This window comes from Sus scrofa, chromosome 2 (genome assembly GCF_000003025.6).
Source record: "Sus scrofa isolate TJ Tabasco breed Duroc chromosome 2, Sscrofa11.1, whole genome shotgun sequence".
Lineage (NCBI taxonomy): Eukaryota > Metazoa > Chordata > Mammalia > Artiodactyla > Suidae > Sus > Sus scrofa.
In genome coordinates this window covers 49,737,506-49,757,953 of record NC_010444.4, presented here as the reverse complement: position 1 = coordinate 49,757,953, position 20,448 = coordinate 49,737,506, and the positions used below count along the sequence as shown (strand labels likewise).

General features: G+C 42.2%; 1 protein-coding gene across 1 annotated transcript in view; it reads left to right on the top strand.

The window, feature by feature from the left end:
• SWAP70 (SWAP switching B-cell complex subunit 70) overlaps positions 1-20,448 on the top strand; it is an 84,143-nt gene that overhangs the window by 47,309 nt on the left and 16,386 nt on the right. Inside the window, exons 4-7 of the mRNA XM_003122981.6 lie at positions 10,606-10,833; positions 12,619-12,765; positions 14,542-14,650; positions 17,562-17,743. Of these exons, the coding sequence (XP_003123029.2) occupies positions 10,606-10,833; positions 12,619-12,765; positions 14,542-14,650; positions 17,562-17,743 (666 nt within the window). The remainder of the gene's footprint in view (positions 1-10,605; positions 10,834-12,618; positions 12,766-14,541; positions 14,651-17,561; positions 17,744-20,448) is intronic.

Genomic DNA, 20,448 nt, shown 5'->3' with positions numbered 1-20,448 from the left:
GGGAAGGCTTTTTAAGAGAGGCAATATAGTGTAGTGGTTAAAAGCAGGGTCCTAACCTTTTTCTGTAAAGGGCCAGCCGGTAAATTTTTGAGACTTTGTGGGCTTTCTGGGCCATATTGTGTCTGTTGCAGACACAGACACTCAGCTCTGCTGTTACTAGAGTGAAAGCAGCTATAGGCCACAGTATATTGTTGTACTTTAATAGGATTTTTATTTATGGATGTTGAAGTTTGAATTTTGCATAATTTTCATGGACTGTGAAGTATTGTTCTTTTGATTCTCCTCCCATCACCCAGCCACTTAAAAATGTAAAAACTATCCTGCTGTATAGCACAGGGAACTATATCTAGTCACTTGTTACGGAACATAATAGAGGATAATGTGAGAAAAAGAATATCTATCTATGTACGACTGGGTCACCTTGCTAGATAGTAGAAATTGACAGAACACCGTAAATCAACTATAATCGAAAAAAATAAAAATCATATCAAAAAATAAAGAGTTCCCACTGTGGCTCAGCAGAAACGAATCTGGATCCTATCCATGAGGACTCAGGTTTGATCCCTGGCCTTGCTCAGTGTATTAAGGATCCGGTGTTGCCATGAGCTGTGGTATAGGTTGTAGATGCAGCTCAAATCTGGCCTTGCTATGGCTGTGGTGTAGGCCAGCCGCTACAGCTCCGATTCGACCCCTAGCCTGGGGACCTCCATATGCCGTGGGTGTGGCCCTAAAAAGACAAAATAAATAAATGTAGGAATTATCCTTACAGCATGGTGTATAAAAATAGGCTAAGAGCCAGATTTGGCTGCTGAGCTGGATTTGACTCATGGGCTGTAATTTGGAATTTCCTAATTAAGAGTATGGAGTCAGGTTTCTTGGGTTTGAATTTTGGCTCCATAATTCTACTAGCTGTGTGACCTTGGGCAATTTACTTAATTAGTTTTTGCTGCAGTTTTCCTCAGCTGTGAAATAAGGCTAATGATAGTGTCTCTCTCCTACTGTGTTTGTGAAGATCAAATGAGAAGAATGCCTGACCTTAGAAAGTGCTCATTAAGTGTCAGCTATTATATTTAGGGGAAGATAGCACTTATCCTAGGCTTTAAGGGATGGGAATAATTTTGACTAATGGAGAAGGCAGAGGAGAAGATTTCTGGGTGGAAGGAAAAGTGAGCAAGGTTTTATGTGGCAGGAAAGCAAAGCAAGCTCATACCTGAGATGAATGAGGTATCCAGCTTGACTGAATTGCCCATCTTAGAAACAGCTAGACTGACTGATTTAAGCCAAAAAGGATTTTTTTTAAGAAGATAGTGGGTAGGAATTCCCGTCATGGCACAGCGGAAATGAATCTGACTAGGAACCATGAGGTTGCAGGTTTGATCCCTGGCCTCATTCAATGGGTTAAGGATCTGGCATTGCTGTGAGCTGTGGTGTAGGACAGCAGCTATAGCTCCAATTTGACCCCTAGCCTGGGAACCTCCTAACACCCCCCCAAAAAAAAAGATACTGGGTAGCTTACAGAATGGCTAAGATGGCTGAAAAACCAGGTGTGGAGGCTGTGCAGCCTGGAATGACTCCAGTGAGGAATCACAGGGAAAATGGATGTTATGCTTGTACCATGGACCCTGTACTTGTACCTCTGGCCCTGCACACCGGTGCTGCCCAGGAACTCAGATCTTCTGCAACTGTTCTTGGTGCCACAGATCGTTTTCTATGCCTGCTTCCCAGTCACAGGGCCTGATGCATCTAATTTTTATGCCCCAGGTTAGGTGCCATGAGCTGGCTGCTAAGGAGGCCTGGAAAGAATCTATTTGTGTTTTTAGCTTCCACATTGGGAATTCCCCAAACATGAGAAGGGGGTTAGATGCTGAGCAGTCAAAAAGAAGGACAGGAGTTCTCACTGTGGTGCAGCGGAAATGAATCTGACCAGTAACCATGAGGTTTCGGGTTCCATCCCTTGTCCTTGCTCAGTGAGTTAAGGATCTGGCATTGCCATGAGCTGTGGTGTAGGTTGCAGATGCGGCTCGGATCCTGCGTTGCTGTGGCTGTGGTGTAGGCCGGCATCTGTAGCTTCAGTTAGACCCCTAGCCTGGGAACCTCCATATGCCATGAGTGTGGCCCTAAAAACCAAAAAAAAAAAAAAAAAAAGAAGAAGGACACATGTCCCTTCTAACTAGAACATGATGGCTGTGCAGAAGAGACATGTTTCAGATCTGGGCGAGTGGGATGCACTGATGTAGTAGAGTTGTTTAAAGCATGGTCTTTGAAATCAGACTGCCAAGTTTCAATCCCTCCTCAACCACTTTTCAGTTCCATGACCTTGAACAGATTACTTTATCTCTCTGTTTGGGTTTCCCCCTATGGAAATTGGGGATAACCACTTCCTTCCTTGGACTCTTGTGAGGACTAAAATAGTTGATGTATGTGAAGCATTTAACTTAGTGTCTGGCCTCATGATAAATGGTTACTAACAGCATGTGTCTGTGGATGTGAATGAACGGCAGGGTGATGAGCAGTTTGGGGATATGCTGTATGCTGATGGGTTTGGTACCTTTGGGATTTTGAGTGGAGCTGCCCAGTTTCAACCAGAAGAGCATGTCTAGAGGTGTGAGGGACCAGGGCTAGAGACAGGGGCAGGGAAGCCATGGGAGTAGGTTGGATGCAATGGATTTGGGAGAAGCGAGAGCTGAGGACAGAATCTTGGGCCCGTTTCTGTAACAGAGGAAGGAAGTCAATTTGATAAAGGAAGCTGAATCGAATAGCCTGAGGTGGGAGAGTGTTGAGTCACAGGTGCCAAAGAAAGAAATAGTTCTAAGAAGTGGAAAAGTAGCTACAGGCATTAGATGCTATAGAAAAATTAGCGAGTGAGAAGTTGCACTTAGATCTAACAGAAAGGTGGTCATTGGCAATCAAGGAGAAGGCAGTTTCACTACTGTGGTAAGAACAGTTTTCTTAGTGCTTAATAATAATGATGATGTAATTATGCACTTACGTTAAAGGGGAAATAAAAAATAAAATATTCTATGGAATTTTTGTTCTTGAAAATTGCCTTATTTAATACGGAGGTGTATAGAAGGGAATAGAATATTGCTAGATGTAGAAAAAGATATACCAGTGGTATTTTAAAAATCTAGGTGCCAGGAGTTCCCGTTGTGGTGCAGCAGAAGTGAATCTGACTAGGAACCATGAGGTTGTGGGTTCGATCCCTGGCCTCACTCATCAGGTAAAGCAAGACACCATCAAACTTCTGGAAGAGAACAGAGGCAAAACATTCTCTGATATCAACCTCATGAATATTTTCTTAGGTCAGTCTCCCAAAGCAACAAAAATAAAAGCAAAAATAAACCAATGGGACCTAATCAAACTGACAAGCTTTTGCACAGCAAAAGAAACCAAAAAGAAACCAAAAAGACAACTTACAGAATGGGAGAAAATAGTTTCAAATGATGCAACAGACAAAGGCTTAATCTCTAGAATATACAAGCAACTTATACAACTCAACAGCAAAAAAGCCAACCACCCAATGGAAAAATGGGCAAAAGACCTGAATAGACATTTCTCCAGGGAAGATATACAGATGGCCAACAAGCACATGAAAAACTGCTCAACATCCCTGATTATTAGAGAAATGCAAATCAAAACTACCATGAGATACCACTGCACACCAGTCAGAATGGCCATCATTAATAAGTCCACAAATAAGTGCTGGAGGGGTTGTGGAGAAAAGGGAGCCCTCCTGCACTGTTGTTGGGAATGTAAGCTGGTACAGCCACTATGGAGAACAGTATGAAGGTACCTTAGAAATCTGTACATAGAACTACCATATGACCCAGCAGTCCCACTCTTGGGCATATATCCAGACAAAATTTTCCTTAAAAAAGACACATGCACCGGCATGTTCATTGCAGCTCTATTCACAGTAGCCAAGACATTAAATCAACCCAAATGTCCATTAAAAGACAATTGGATTAGGAAGAAGTGGTATATGTACACAATGGAATACTACTCAGCCATAAAAAAGAATGACATAATGCCATTTGCGGCAACATGGATGGAACTAAAGACTCTCATACTGAGTGAAATAAGTCAGAAAGAGAAAGACAAATACCATATGATATCCTTTATAACTGGAATCTAATATATGGCACAAATGAACCTTTCCACAGAAAAGAAAATCATGGACTTGGAGAATAGACTTGTGGCTGCCCCGGGGGAGAGGGAAGGGGTGGGAGGGATCGGGAGCTTGGGGTTAACAGATGCAAACTATTGCTCTTGGAATGGATTTACAACGAGATCCTGCTGTGTAGCACTGAGAACTATGTCTAGATACTTACATCGCAACAGGACAATGGGAGGAAAATTATGTATACATGTATGTGTAACTTGGTCCCCATGCTGTACAGTGGAAAAAAATAAAGAAAAAAGAAGTAGAAGGGAATAGAATATTGCTAGATGTCGAAAAAGATGTACCAGTGGTATTTTAAAAACCTAGCTGCTGTTGGAAGAATTCGTTAGTAAAATTGCTAGTGTCTTTTTCTTAAGACTTATTTTTTTGGTCTTTTTAGGGTTGCACTTGAGGTATATGGAGGTTCCTGGGCTAGGGGTCAGATTGGAGCCCCTGCCACCGGCCTATGCCACAGCCAGATTCGAGCCACATCTGTGACCAACACCGCAGCTCATAGCAGCACCGGATCCTTAACCCACTGAGTGAGGCCAGGGTTTAAACCTGGATCGGCATGGATACTAGTCAGATTTGTTTCTGCTGAACCTCTAGGGGAACTCCATTTTTAAAGGCATTTTGTAATTACACCCAGTGTTCAAAATTTGTGTTTTCTTTGGAACTGGAGATGGGGTGGGTCTCTTGTCATCTTTTGGTTCTTTCCATCACTAAAATATTCATGGTGGACTTGAAAGTGACTTTGTCCTGATTTCAGAATTAGAAATTAGTGAGCAAGGAGACTTACCTTATTCCTCGAAGCAGCCCTTACTTGACGTGAAGGTCTTGTCACTGGCTTTATTTACTTATGTATTTATTGGCTGCCCCTGTGGCTTGTGGAAGTTCCTGTGCCAGAGATCAAACCCATGCCACAGTAGCAGCCCGAGCCACTGCAGTGACCACACCTGATCCTTAATCTGCCACACCACAAGGGAGCTCCTTGTCTTTGATTTTACATCATCACTGGGTCACAGGCTGTGGAGAGAGCCAGTCAGTATCAGCTTCCTGACTCCTGTGCTTAAGACACTCGAAACATTGCTGCTCCAGGTGACCTGCAAAACTGAGACCCACATAAGACTTGATGTGGGCCATGACTTTATGTTCCCACCTAGAGCCCAAGCCAAGGCTCCAAGCTTGCTTGCCTTTGTCTTTTCAGGCTATCAGGAATTTCTGGTCCTCTCCTAAACAAGTTAATCTCATTTGAGAATAGCCTCTTTTTGCCTAGTCAGGATAGCCAGGGAGCATACCTTGTCATGTCATTGTTTGGACTTACTGTGTTTGTTTGTTTGTTTTTCTTTTTTGGCCACACCCTCGGCATGCGGAAGTTCTTGGGCTAGGAGTGGAATTGGAGCTACAGCTGCTGGCCTACACCACAACCACAGCAACTCGGGATTTGAGCTGCATCTTGTGGCAATGCCAGATCCTTAACCCACTAAGCAAGGCCAGGGATCAAACCCACATCCTCATTGATACTAGTCAGGTTCGTAACCCACTGAGCCACAACAGGAACTCCCTATTCTGTTGTTTTGAAGTCCTTAACTCCTTCAGCATTTCTTCTGATTAGAAGTGGAATTAGAGTGAGTTGTAGAGATTATTCAGGAGTACTTCTGTGGGGAAAGAAGGGATTATACAAACAGATTTATGTGGAATTGCTTTGTCTGGCTGTTGAACCAGCCTCCTAAGGTTTAAAATATGGCCTTGTATTTATTGAGCTCTTAGCACATCTCCTGGCCTTTGCTCAATCACTGAAAATTCAAGGTCACACATTTTGTGAAAAACACTAGAGTGTTTCTTTAAGGTGTCCATTCTTTCTTAGATTTTGCTTCCTTCCTAAATACTTTAATAGTATTTAAAAAAAAAAACGGTATTTTCAACTAGTTTTAGACTTACAGATTTTAATGAAAGTTGGTATGAAAACAGATACATTTAAAAATAAATTTTGAAGTATGTCTCAACTTGACATGAGTTTGTTTTGTCCTATTACTAAAAATTTTTAGGTTTTGTTAATTTAAAGCAATTTTTAGGTTTTCAGTCATTTATCATAATAATTATTTGCATTTTAAGTCCAAAGTGTTTCTCTTTTTTAAATTTTTATTAATTTTTTTCATTACTTCAGACTTTATCCTCCAACTTTAATTAATACTATGGAAGATATAAGTGGTAGTTATGTGAATAACAGGTGGTATAAATAAGTTTGCTTTTGATTCAGTTTCCCACCACCTAGAAAGTAGTATCAAAAATAATGAATAAATAAAGTGACTTCCTATACAAATGTCAAGAAATAGCATGTCACCATTTGAGATGGTTATGTAATTTTTGTCAAATGATATTCCTGAAAATGCGTGTCTGTGAAGTGTAGTTTTTACATTAGTATACATTTCCTACAGTGCCAAGAACAAAACAGGACGTGACCATTGCTTATTTGGAAGAATTGCCTTTATGCAATTAAATATCAAAACCTGAAATAGTTTTAGGCGATCTTTAGTATAATAAAGTCCGAACTGTTATTAGTCATTAAAGGCCTTCTTTCATCATTATAGGGAAAGAACTTTTAACAAGTTAATTTTGGAGCCAGAGGCCTGAAAAACCACATGCAGCTCGAAAGTTTATTCTTTGTTATTTTTGGTTCAACTAGCCTTGGAAGGAGGAAGTAAGCTGCTTCCTGAAACTGAATGAGCTCTTAGAATTGATGCAGCCCACTCAGACCAACACAGCAGCACGTGGTTTATTATTTAGTATACTCCAATAGTTGAGAATGGGAATGTTTGTCTCCCCTTGGCCCAACAGAATGAACTAAGAGGTCCGTAAGTTATTTGGTTATGATAAGTATATGTTTGTGTTTGAAGTCAACAGGAAGTGAATCTCGATTAGTTGCTCTGCAGTCCCTGGAAATGCTGAGCAGATGCTGGGTGCTGGTGGCAGACTCTGAAGGGTTGGGGAGAGCACCTTCAGAAGGTTCAGGATGAGCCTGGGAAGCTGCCTCTACAGCTGAGCTTGCTTCTACCAGGAAACATTGTGAAAAACTACGAGGAATTGAAGCTCCGAGTGTGAGGGGCCCGAGTTCATTCCCAGGGGTGGGTGAGGAAAAGTCAAAGCTATTTCCTGACTTGGACTACTGCTAATGGTCCGTTGAATGCAACAGCTTGTCACGCCTACTTGTTGTCATCCTCTCCGTCCATGCGGTCACACCCGTGACCTCACTACTAAAACTTCTAGTAGTGCTTATACAACCTTTATCCCAGGTTATTGATCAGGCAGCATGGGCCTTCTTTTTGGCCCTTGAGAGACTGAACTTCTGTGCATCATAATGCCTCTAAGGTGTTTTGCTTTGGTCATTTATGTAACTGACTTTCTTTTTTCTCTTTGTTTCTTTTTTACCGTCTTCTCTTTTCTGTCCCATTCTCTTCTTCCCTCTTCCCTTTCTTTCTTTTTTCTTTTTATGGCTGTACCTGTAGCATATGGAAGTTCCCAGGGTAGGGGCTGAATCGGAGCTGCAGCTGAGGTCTTCGCCACAGCCATGGCAACACTGGATCTGAGCTGCATCTGCTACCTACGCCACAGCTGCAGCAATGCTGGATCCTTCAACCCACCACACCGGGCCGGCGATTGAACCCTCACCTCCACAGCAACCCAAACCACTGTAGTCAGATTCTTAGCCCACTGTCACAGAGTGAACTCCTTTTAAATGTCCAGAAAGAAAGAAGTAACATTGATGGAGTACCTAGTAGGCCAGACATTGTGCACAATGTTCAGTATTTGTCCTATTTTATTCCCGTAGTAGTTCTATGTGAGTATTATGCTCATTTGATAGATGAGAAAACTGAGGCTTAGCTTAGTTTATTTCTGTTTCATTAATTGAGCTCCACTGCATTCTCTGTACAATGCTGAGTTCTGGAGGTTCAGAAATGAATGGGACATCATCCCTCCTATAAAGGAATTCGGAAAAATTAGCCAGCGGCCACTATGTTAAGTGTAGCAGTAACTTTGATACAGTATGCTGAGTGCAGTGACATAGAAAAGGAACACTTGACCTGGGTCAGAGCAGTTTTACTAGAACAGAGCTTCTGCAACTTAAATGTGCATCTGGAAATATGTGGGATTCCTGTTAAAATGCAGATTCTCCTTTTGGGGTCTTTGGGGGGAGTATGAGATCCTTCATTTCCAACAGCCTTCCAGGTGATGCTAATGCTGCTGTTCCACATTTTGAACCACTTTGAGGGGGAATATTCTAGATGATGTAGGATTTGAACAAATACCAGTTAGCCAGGTAGAGAAATGGGGAAAGGTAATCTAGACATTCAGGACAGCTTGGGGAAAGGCACAGAAGCATAAGAAAGTGTGTTAAATGGGTAAAGTACTTTAATCTGTAGCAGGTATTGGCAAACTACAGCTTGCTGGCTGAATGCAGCCCATAGCCTGTTTCTGGATAGCCCACATGCTAAGAATAGTTCTTACATGTTTAAAGGGTTGTTAAAACAAACAAGCTAACAACACCCCTAAATGAAGAACATGTACCAGCGATGTGCACAGGCTTAACTATTTTCTTTTCTTTCTTTCTTTTATTTGTTTTTTTTGGGGGGGGGGCTGCACCTGCGGCATATGGAAGTTCCCAGGCTAGGAGTCGAATCTGAGCTGCAGCTGCCGGCCTACGTCACAGCCACAGCAATGTGGGATCTGAGCCACATCTGAGACCTACACCACAGCTCACGGCAACGTCAGATCCTTAACCCACTGAGAGCAAGGCCAGGGATCAAACCAGCATCCTCATGGATACTATTCAGGTTCCCTTCCACTGCACCACAACAGGAACTCCTCAGGCTTAACTGTTTTCTAGCCAGCCCTTTACAGAGCATGCTTGGGATCTGTGGTGATGGTGGTATGGGAGTGTGAAATCTATAGTGGAACTTGGCCAGAAACATGCTAGACGTAGTAGGCAGGGGATGCTTATCAGGGACCAGAGGACACAGAGACTTGACCTGTGCCCTTTAGGCGGCAGGGAACCAGGGCGGGGTTTATGAAGGGGAAGTCAAAACAGGAGGCTTTTTGTCACTGATTTGATGTAAGGGATTGGGGAAAAGGATCCTGGCATGGATGAATCATGTTACTCCCAATTGAAATCAATAATAGGACAAGCCATTTGGAAGGTAGAGATGATTTTTTCAATTTTGGACATGTTGAGTTTGAGAGAACAATGTAGACTACCCCAGACTTTTCAGAAAATTAGTTCTTTTCAGTATTATTGCCTCACTGTTTTCTCTATTATTATTTCAATAGCAGTATTTTCTTTTTTTTTCTTGTCTTTTTTTTTTTTTTTTTTTGTCTTTTTGCCTTTTCTTGAGCCACTCCCATGGCATATGGAGGTTCCCAGGCTAGGGGTCTAATCGGAGGTGTAGCCACCGGCCTACACCACAGCCACAGCAACGCAGGATCTGAGCCGCATCTGTGACCCACACCACAGCTCACAGCAATGCCAGATCCTTAACCCACTGAGCAAGGCCAGGGATCGAACCCGCAACCTCATGGTTTCTCGTCAGAATTGTTAACCACTGCACCACAATGGGAACTCCTCAATAGCAGTATTTTCTACTATTTTACTGTACACAGCTGTGTGTTTCAGGATTTAATAAGCCTTTCCAGCCTGGGCTAGTAATTCCTCCTTCTTTACAACATTGTCAGTGTTCTAGTGGGAAGAAGCAACATGAATTTCAAAAATTTGTAAATTGAGGACTAACTTGTACATACTGCTTTGAGATGCTTATTTATTTTAGTGTGTCAATATTGGTTCAGGGGAGTTCCTTTTGTGGCTCAGTGGTTAATGAACCCGACTAGTATCCATGAGGACGAGGGTTCAATCCTGGCCTTGCTCAGTGGGTTAAAGATCCAGTGTTGCCATGAGCTATAGTGTAGGTTGCAAATACAGCTCAGATCGAGCTGTGGCTGTGGTGTAGGCCAACAGCTACAGCTCTGATTTGACCCCTAGCTTGGGAACTTCCATATGCCGCGGTGTGGCTCTAAAAACACAAAAGACAAATATTGATTCAGTAAAATTAATATTCTGATATGTTGAAATTCAGCAGAGGGTAATCAGATCACATCAGTTTATGTATGATAGTGTATGTGTGTGGTTTGCTTTAGTTCTATATACAAATACGTGGTACTGTTAAAGGGGTCCTCCTTTTTAAAAATTCCTTTACTTGAAGGTAATATAGAAATCAGTAGCATTTTTTCCATATCCTTCTCCCTGGTAGTATCATCATTCTTTAAAGACATATTTTGGAATTATAAAAGAATATTTCCTGAATTCACCATATCAGTATAAATAATAAAGATACATACCTAAGTTAAAACAATTTTTTTGGCTAGGAAATAATACTTTTTTAATCTTTATATAGATTGAATACCTGCTTAAGAAACTTACAGAAGCTATGGGAGGAGGTTGGCAACAAGAACAATTTGAACATTATAAAATCAACTTTGATGACAGTAAAGATGGCCTTTCTGCATGGGAACTGATTGAGCTCATTGGAAATGGACAGTTTAGCAAAGGCATGGATCGGCAGACGGTGTCCATGGCAATTAATGAAGTTTTTAATGAGCTTATATTAGATGTTTTGAAACAGGTAAGAGTCCTGTAACACCGTTTCTCCTCACCTTTCGACTTTGACGTGTTTGAAATAAAACAAATTTTTCATCACAAAGATGAGTATAAGTCACTTATGCTTTTATACTGATTTAGGATAGGAATAAAGCTTCTCATTTTCCTTGTCTTGTGTTAGACTCTCTTTATAAAGAATCACCAGTGCCGTTTTCAAGTACAGTTAACTTTGAGAAGTTCGTCTTTTGAAGACCTGCTTAAATGATCACATTTCTAAAAGTACTTTGATTTCATGTGTATATCCATACTCATTCACCTTAAAGATCCCATAGTGTGTTGTTGTTGAGTGAAAAAAACAGATGGAGCAGCAAGTTCTTGTGGCCCCTTTTATGGAATAACTTGTGTATAGTGCTGCCCAGAGGATGAGTGCCAAAGTGTTATTGTATTATAATTATTATATATTATTTTTATCTATTATTATTATTATTTCATCTTTTTAGGGCCACCTCTGTGGCATTTGGAGGTTCCCAGGCTAGGGGTCGAATCGAAGCTATAATTGCTGGCCTACACTACAGCCACAGCAACGTGGGATCCGAGCCATGTCTGCAGCCTACACCACAGGTCACAGCAACGCTGGATCCTTAACCCACTGAGTGAGGCCAAGGATCAAACCTGCATCCTCATGGTTGCTAGTCAATTCGTTTCTGCTGAGTCACAACGGGAACTCCTATATATTATTTTTATAAAATCAGAAAGATACCCTTTACTTTTGGGAAAAAAATACCTTTATATAGTAAAGTTGCATTTTTTTTTTTTTTTGGAGGTTTTTTGCCACACCCAGTTAATCCTCCCCACCTACTTTTGCCTCCTGTTATTATCTTGGAACAAATCCCAGGCATTTTATTTTATCTAAAAATATTCCAGTAGGTATCCCTAAATGATAAGGAATTAAAAAACCCTCACAGTGCTATTAATGTTCGGAGTCCTGAGTCTCTTATTATCTTTGTATAGCTTTTGGTGGGGAAGTGGGGAGTGGCTATCTCAGAGTGTCGAAATGTCTCTGTAAACTTTTTTTTTCTTTTTTCTTTTTCTTTTTTTTTTTTTTTTTTTTGTCTTTTTGTCTTTTTAGGGCTGCACCTGAAGCATATGGAGGTTTCCAGGCTAGGGGTCTAATCGGAGCTGTTGCTGCCAGCCTACGCCAGAGCCACAGCAATGCAGGATCTAGCTGAGTCTATGACCTATACCACAGCTCACAGCAATGCCGCATCCTTTACCCACTGAGCAAGGCCAGGAATCGAACCCGAAACCTCATGGTTCCTGGTCGGATTCATTTCTGCTAAGCCACGACGGGAACTCCTGTAAACTTTTTTTTTTCTTTAAAGATTTTTATTTTTTCATTATAAGTTGATTTACAATGTCCTGCCAATTTCAGCTATACAATAAAGTGACTGAGTCATATATATGTGTGTATGTGTATACACACACACACATTCTTTTTCTCACATTATCCTCCATCATGCTCCATCACAAGTGACTAGATACATTTCCCTGTGCTATACAGCAGGACCTCATTGCTTATCCACTCCAAATGCAGTAGTTTGCCTCTGCATGTGCTTGCGTGAATTTGAGTGCAGTGCCCTGCCTTCATAGCTCCTCAAAGGGTTTATGATCCGCAAAGGGTAAGAACCATTGATATTCATGTATTGGTGACCCTACATCAGATCATGGAGTAGGCAAGAATATCAAGGAAGAGGTATTAGCTCTTATAAATAAAAGGACAGGCATTCATATCAGATTTAATCTTTCATAGGGTTACATGATGAAAAAAGGCCATAGACGGAAAAACTGGACCGAACGCTGGTTTGTACTAAAACCCAACATAATTTCTTACTATGTGAGTGAGGATCTGAAAGATAAGAAGGGAGACATTCTCTTGGATGAGAACTGCTGTGTGGAGGTGAGTCAACTGTTAACCTCTGTCCAGTGCTGCCCCCTGCTGTTCAAGTAGTTTATCTTCCATCTTCTAGACGCTAGAGCCTTAAAAGTAATCTTAAAATTTGCATTTCCAAAATAATATATGCTTACGGTTGCTATAATTTCTGAACCAAAACTTAAAGATACCTGACAAAAACTTTTTTTCTAATGTGAATTTATTTTTTTGTCTTATACTTGAGGACAAGGTATAGTGATTAATCTCATTTATTTGTACATTTAAGGAATCATTTATTGAATAAATGGAGTCATAAAAAAGGAAGTAAAGAAAAAAATTTCAGGATTTCCCATTTTGGTGCAGCAGAAACGAATCTGACTAAGAACCATGAGGTTTCAGGTTCGATCCCTGGCCTCACTCAGTGGATTAAGGATCTGGTGTTGCCTTGAGCTGTGGTGTAGGTCGCAGACGTGGCTTGGTTCCTGTGTTGTTGCAGATGTGACCCCTGATTAGACCCCTAGCCTGGGAACCTCCATATGCCACAGGTGTGGCCCTAAAAAAGCAAAAAAAAAGAAAGAAAGAAAGAAAGAAAAATTTTAGTAAGACAGTATTTGAAATCATGAATATGCCAGAAAATCTGGACCATTTTTGAGCGTAATAAATAGAACAAAAGAAGATGTGAGCGTTGCCTTCGAATGGTTAGAGTGACTTTAGGATACTTTATTCACAGGGGCTAATTCTGTAAAGAAGTGAAGTCCTCAAGAACATAAAGTTTAGAATTTTTATTTTTATTTATTTATTTGGCCTTGCCATGGCTTATGGAAGTTCCTGGGCCAGGGATTGAACCCTCGCCCATAGCAGCAACCCAAGCTGCTGCAGTGACAACACTGGATCCTTAACCTCCTGCACAAGGGAACTCCGAGTTTTTAATTTATGTCTGATCTATGACCACATCTGTATTTGTTGAAAAACATTTGAAATACCTAAGATCCCATTCATAAATGATAAGATGTTTTGGTGGATGAAATGGTTCTGTATTAATGTCATAGGGTGTGCAGTGCCCAGTCAGGGGTCTTAGATTCAGCTAAACATGGAGACTCATACAAGATTACCATAAGCCGTACCAGTCTGCTTATAAGGATATGGCATGGGAGCCAGAGCTGGTCTGCCACAGCATCCCTGGTGCAAGGATAGGAGAGACGCATCTGGAAGGTGTGGGAATCACCCTGGGTTAGAAGCCTCATTTCTCATGGGAGTCAGTACCTACTGTGACAGGTACATGGGTGTATCCTCCAGGGTTCTTGTAAGAGGTGTGCTCAGGTACGAAGGTTGTTGCACTCAGGAAGGCCCAAAGCCTGGCCCATCAGGTGTTGCTGATTCTCCCAGTCTAGATGTAATATACTAACCAGGGGACATTTTTATTGTAAATAATGTCCTGGGGGCAGCAGTAGTAAATCAGTAATAACTCCTTTCTAGGTGCTTCTTGTGTAAATAATCAAGACTGAAATTAATCTAAGTGTGGTCTTTTTAGCACCACACTTGAAGCATATGGAAGTTCCCAGGCTAGGGAGTCGAATCAGAGCTACAGCTGCTGGCCTACACCGCAACCACAGCAACTTGGGGATCTGAGCCACATGTGCAACCTACACTACAGCTCATGGCATCGCCAGATGCTTAATCCACTGAGCAAAGCCAGAGATCCAACCCACGTCCTCATGGATACTAGTAGGGTTCATTAACTGCTGAGCCACTATGGGAACTCCTGGAAAAAATGCTAAAGACTCATCTTGCTTTCTATTTTAGTCCTTGCCTGACAGAGATGGAAAGAAGTGCCTTTTTCTCATAAAATGTTTTGATAAGACCTTCGAAATCAGTGCTTCAGATAAGAAGAAAAAGCAAGAGTGGATTCAGGGTAAGGTAATTTTTATTATCTGTCATGATATAACTTGAGAGCTCTGACTTGGTTTTGAATCTCATTAAAGATATGTAGCATTGTTTCCTCATAGTCTATAGTTATTTCTATGTGAAACATAGTAGCTAAAAAAAAAAAAAAAAAATTGAGAGGAGTTCTCAAATTTTTCGTCGATATCGTTTGTCTAATGAACTTGTGGAGAAGTTATAAAATGGACATTTTAGGTTTTATTTACTCTTACTATTTAAAGAATATGGAATTTGCCCCCCCCCTTTTTTTTTTGTCTTTTTTTGCTATTTCTTGGGCCACTCCCGCGGCATATGGAGGGTCCCAGGCTAGGGGTCTAATCGGAGCTGCGGCCACCAGCCTACGCCAGAGCCACAGCAATGCTGGATCCGAGCCGCGTCCTCGACCTACACCACAGCTCACGGCAACGCCGGGTCCTTAACCCACTGAGCAAGGGCAGGGACCGAACCCGGAACCTCATGGTTCCTAGTCGTATTCGTTAACCACTGCGACACGACGGGAACTCCTGGAATTTGCCCTTTTAAAGACCATAAAGAATTTTAAAATGGCCCTTTTGAGTATTTAGTAATTATGTAAAACAAAAGAGGAATTATGCAGTAGCTTTTGACCTACTTCAAGTACTTTTCAAGATCTGTTGCTTTCAAAAGAAATCACTAGTTTCAAATAATTCAACTTTTACCTAAACTTTTATTTCAAATAATTGAACAATTTTTTTTCAAATAATTGAACAAATCAACATAAAATCTTTTGATTTCATGATTTTTAAACTAAAGTACCACTCCAAAATTAGAGAAGAATGAAACTCTGCATTCGTGGTTTTCTTTTTTCATCATGGAAGGGGAGTCTGAATATTATATTCTTGAACATAGATAAAATTGTTCTATTGAAAAATTGTGGTCATTTTGATGTGGTTTCAGAGTTTAAGGCAAATCTACCTGGTTCTGAATCCTCTTTTCTGTGTTGCTGTGGGTGAGTTGGGACTTCTGTGTCAGCTTTCCTCCTCTGTGGAATGGGGCTAATAACAGGAGCTACCTCTTAGGGTTGTTGTGAAGGTTAGTAACTAGATAATGAAGATATGCTTGCATATCTTTAAAAAATGACACAGCATTGCAAAAATGTTTGTAATAGAGTGCAAATAACTTAAATGTCCCTTAATTGGGGAATGGTTGAACAGTTTCTGGTACAGCTACACAATGGAGAATGGCATAGTACTTTATATCTAGTGCTGTATGTGCTGATATGGACAGCTCTCCAAGATAAAGTAAGTGGGCAAAGCAAAGGTCTGAGGGTGTGTTATGCCAACATATGTGTCCACAGAAGGTGGAGGGCATATGCATATGTTTATTTGTGTAGCCTTTAAATACCTCAGGAAAGATACACAAGAAATTTTTAGCATTAGTTGTGGAGTGGGGAGTTCAGTCCTTGGGGATAGTAGAATGGAGACTTCATCTATGTCCCTTCACATTTTTAGATTTGAAGAGTGTGAAATTATTCCCTATTTAAATAATTGAAGGGTTTCTTGGTGGCTCAGCAGGTTAAGGATCCAGTGTTGTCACTGCTGCAGCATGGATCACTGCTGTGGCATGGATTTGATCCCTGGCTTGGGACCTTCTGCATGTCTCAGGCACAACTGGAAAGAAAAAAAAAAAAGAGAGAGAGAAATTGAAACAAGCAGGAAAGAAATCAGACTTCATATGAGGATTAGATAATGCGGGAGATCCCAGTGTGGCTCACTGAGTTAGGAACCTGGCATAGTATCCATGAGGATGTGGGTACCATCCCTGGCCTCGCTCAGTAGGTTAAGGATCCAGTGTTGCAGCAAGCTGCGGCATAGGTTGCAGATGTGGTTCAGATCCAGTGCTGCCTGGCTGTGGTGTAGCCATCACCTGCAACTCTGATTCAGCCCCTAGCCCGGGAATTTCCATATGCCACAGGTGTGGCCATTAGAAACTAAATAATGCATATAAAGGGTGTGTGTGTGTGTGTGTGTGTGTGTGTATATACATATTTGTATAGCCCTTAAATATCTCAGGAAAGATACGCAAGAAATTTTTAGCATTAGTTGTGGAATGGGGAGCCCAGTACTGGGGTGATAGGAGAAGAATGGGGATAGCAAGTGCTAATGGTAACTGCAGGTATCATTATCACCTCAGGGAGGGAGTGTAGAGGCAGATGGTTTCATAAGGCTTTGATGAGAAGCAGGTAAACACAGCAGGTAGCAAATCAGATACCAGGAACTCTGAATCCTAGTCCTTTCTACGTCTTGTTCTTATTTGGCCTTTTGGGAAGTTGAGAGAAGGGAGTTGAAAGTATTGTTTTAAGTTCCTCACATGTGTGTCAGATTTTCTCAAATCAAACAACGGTTTAAGCACAGACAGGCAGTTATGGAACCCTGGAGCCAGGAGGGACCTCAGAGATGATCTCTCTGATTTTAGAGATGAGAAGCCAATTCTGTTAAGAAGTTCTGTGTCTTGGGAGTTCCCGTCATGGCTCAGTGCATAATGATCCTGACTAGGATCCTTGAGGATGCAGGTTGGATCCCTGGCCTTGCTCAGTGGGTTAAGGACCTGGCATTGTCGTGAGCTGTGGTGTAGGTCACAGCTCGGATCCTGAGTTGCTGTGGCTGTGGTGCAGGCCTGAGCTACAGTTCTGATTCAACCCCTAGCCTGGGAACCTCCATCTGCCACGGTTGCGGCCCTAAAAAGACATACGCCAAAAAAAAAAAAAAAAAAGAGGTTCTGTGACTTGCTCACAGCCACACCACTGCTTAGTGGCTAGATCAGAATCTATCCTGGGGCTTTGATTTTCTTCCCACTATGCCATTTATTGTTAGGCTCACAGAGACTAAGGGGTCCTCCTCTTTTTTCTCCTACATCTTTCACAGCCATCCAGTCTACCATCCATCTGCTGAAGCTGGGCAGCCCCCCACCACACAAAGAAGCCCGCCAGCGTCGAAAAGAACTCCGGAAGAAGCTGCTGGCTGAGCAGGAGGAGCTGGAGCGACAAATGAAGGAGCTCCAGGTGGCAAACGAAAACAAGCAGCAGGAGCTGGAGGCAGTGAGGAAGGTAGGGGTGGACCTCAGCCGGGCTCTCACTTCACTGCTGAAGCCACAGCTGCCTTATCTACCAGCTTTGGTTCTGCCAAGACTAGTTAATGCAGCTGTAGGGAGATGTTTTGAGTAAACTGTGCTCGCAGGAAGTGTATCTAGACCACTACTGGGACACGCTGGTTTCTCAACCCTTGAGAGTATGAGGGTCTCAGGGCAGCCTTTCATTGATTAGAGAAGACAGTATATGAATTTTGTCAGAGAAAGACGAGGAATTATAATCCCCTCAGGATGTCAAGGTCCCTTTCGGTGAACTGGACGGGATCGATTGCTTTTTTCAGTTTTCCCCCTTAGCTCCCATCTTGACTCATGAGGATCTTGGAAGACCCTTAGTGTTGGAATTGTGGGTTTTGGAGTTCCTGTCGTGGCTCAGCAGGAACTAACATCCATGAGAATGCAGGCTCGATCCCTGGCCTTGCTCAATGGGATAAGGATCCAGAGTTGCCATGAGCTGTGGTGTAGGTCGCAGAGGCGGCTCGGATCTGGTGTTGCTGTGACTGTGGCATAGGCCAGAGGCTATAGCTCCGATTCCATCCCTAGCCTGGAAACTTCCACATGCCATGGTTGCGGCCCTAAAAAGACATAAGACAAAACAAAAGAAGAGGTTCGGTGACTTGCTCACGGCTCTAAAAAGACAAAAAAAAAAAAAAAAAGGAGGGAAGGAAGAAATAATGGGTTTTACTTATTATTTGGAGTCAAAGATACTTTCTGGGTCAGCTGCTTCTTCCATATCAGGGCTAGGAGGCCAGGTACCACCGGGTGTGTGGGATAGTTGACATTCACTGGGAAATCTTGTTCTTGCTTGTGTATGTCATGGTTCTGGGCATGGTCTTTATGTGGGGCACCTTTAGGTTGAGCCTGTCTGCCTTGAATTAGTGTGCACCTGCTAACCACAAGCTCAGGTACGCTCTTATGTCTTCCTGTGTAGCACCTGTGCCCTGGGATGTGGGGATTCTTCATAGTTTAAGACCCCACATTCCTGGTGGGGTTCTCCCTTTGCAGCCCCTGAAATTGCAACACTGCTGATCACAGCAGGATCTCCAGAAAATAAAGCCTTTTCCCCGCAGTGGGTTAAGGATCTGGCGTTTCTGCCACAACATGGGTTTGAACCCCGACATGGCATAGTGGGTTAAGAATCTGCATTGCTGCAGCTGCAGCATAGGTTGCAGTTGTGGCTCAGATTTGATCCCTGGCCTGGGAACTTCTATATGCCACAGGTGTGGCCAAAAAAATATTTTTCTACTAGTTTTACAGCCTTAGGAGCCATATGGGTGTACAATCTTAGAAACGGTGGTTCCTGTTTAGCACACCTACTTTCTAAAAACAGCTCCCAGGTCTTGTGCTCTCCCCTCTCTTGCACCTTGCCTCTTTACACTGCCTTACATTTTCTTTAAAAACTCCCTTAATGGGCTGGGATAAACACGCCTCCTCCATCCACTGTGCATATAGCAGAAGTGTTATGGAGAGGAGTGGGATGGGGAGCTGGGCTTGGTGTCCTTCTTTGGTGATTTTGAAAAATTAGGAAGTAGGTCATAACAGAGGAGAGAATGAAATATACATATACAAATAATTGCATATACAAATTGCATATACAAATAATTATCAAGTGAAGACCCCTGAAACGTCTAATCCAGGTTAAATAGAATATTGCCAGTGTTTTAGAAGCTCTGGTACCCTTTTTTGTCTTTCTTTCTTTTGTGTTTTTAGGGCTATACCTGCAGCATATGGAGGTTCCCAGTCTAGGGGTTGAATCAGAGCTGTAGTGCTGGCCTGTGCCACAGCCACAGCCACAACAACTCGGGATCTGAGCCGAGTCTGCAACCTACATCACAGCTCACAGCAACTGCAAGATTCTTAACCCACTGAGCGAGGGAGGCCAGGGATCCATCCTGCATCCTCATGGATACTACTCGGGTTCATTAACCACTGAGCTATGACAGGAACTCCTCTTTCTTTCTTTTTAATTAAAAAAAAAAAAAAAATCAGGGAGTTCCCGTCGTGGCGCAGTGGTTAACGAATCCGACTAGGAACCATGAGGTTGCGGGTTCGGTCCCTGCCCTTGCTCAGTGGGTTAACAATCTGGCGTTGCTGTGAGCTGTGGTATAGCATAGGTCGCAGACGAGGCTTGGATCCTGTGTTGCTGTGGCTCTGGCTTAGGCTGGGGGCTACAGCTCCGATTCAACCCCTAGCCTGGGAACCTCTATATGCCGTGGGAGCGGCCCAAAGAAATAGCAAAAAAAAAAAAAAAAAAAAATCAGTACAGACAGTACAAACAGTAAGATTCATGGTTTATGTATATAAATTGGCCGTAGTACCAATTCCAACATGTGTGTTTGTGGGGGGGTGCCCCAGACACTAGCTGGGTGTCAGAGAATTGAACTCAGTTCTGATCCTGTCTGCCAGTTTTGTAGGGTAATGTTTTCAATCAAACTGGAAAAGTATTCAGTCGTTATTTCTTCCAATATTTTTCCTACTCTTTTCCCTCTTTCTTCTCCTTTAGATACTCCTGTTACGTGAATGTTGATGTCCTTAACAGTGTCCCACATTTTTCTGAGGGAACTTTCTTTTCTGTTCTTGAGAATACATAATTTCTATCACTCTATCTTTGATTGATTCTTTTTTAGTTCTTTATTTTTTTAAGGGCCACAAGTGTGGCATATGGAG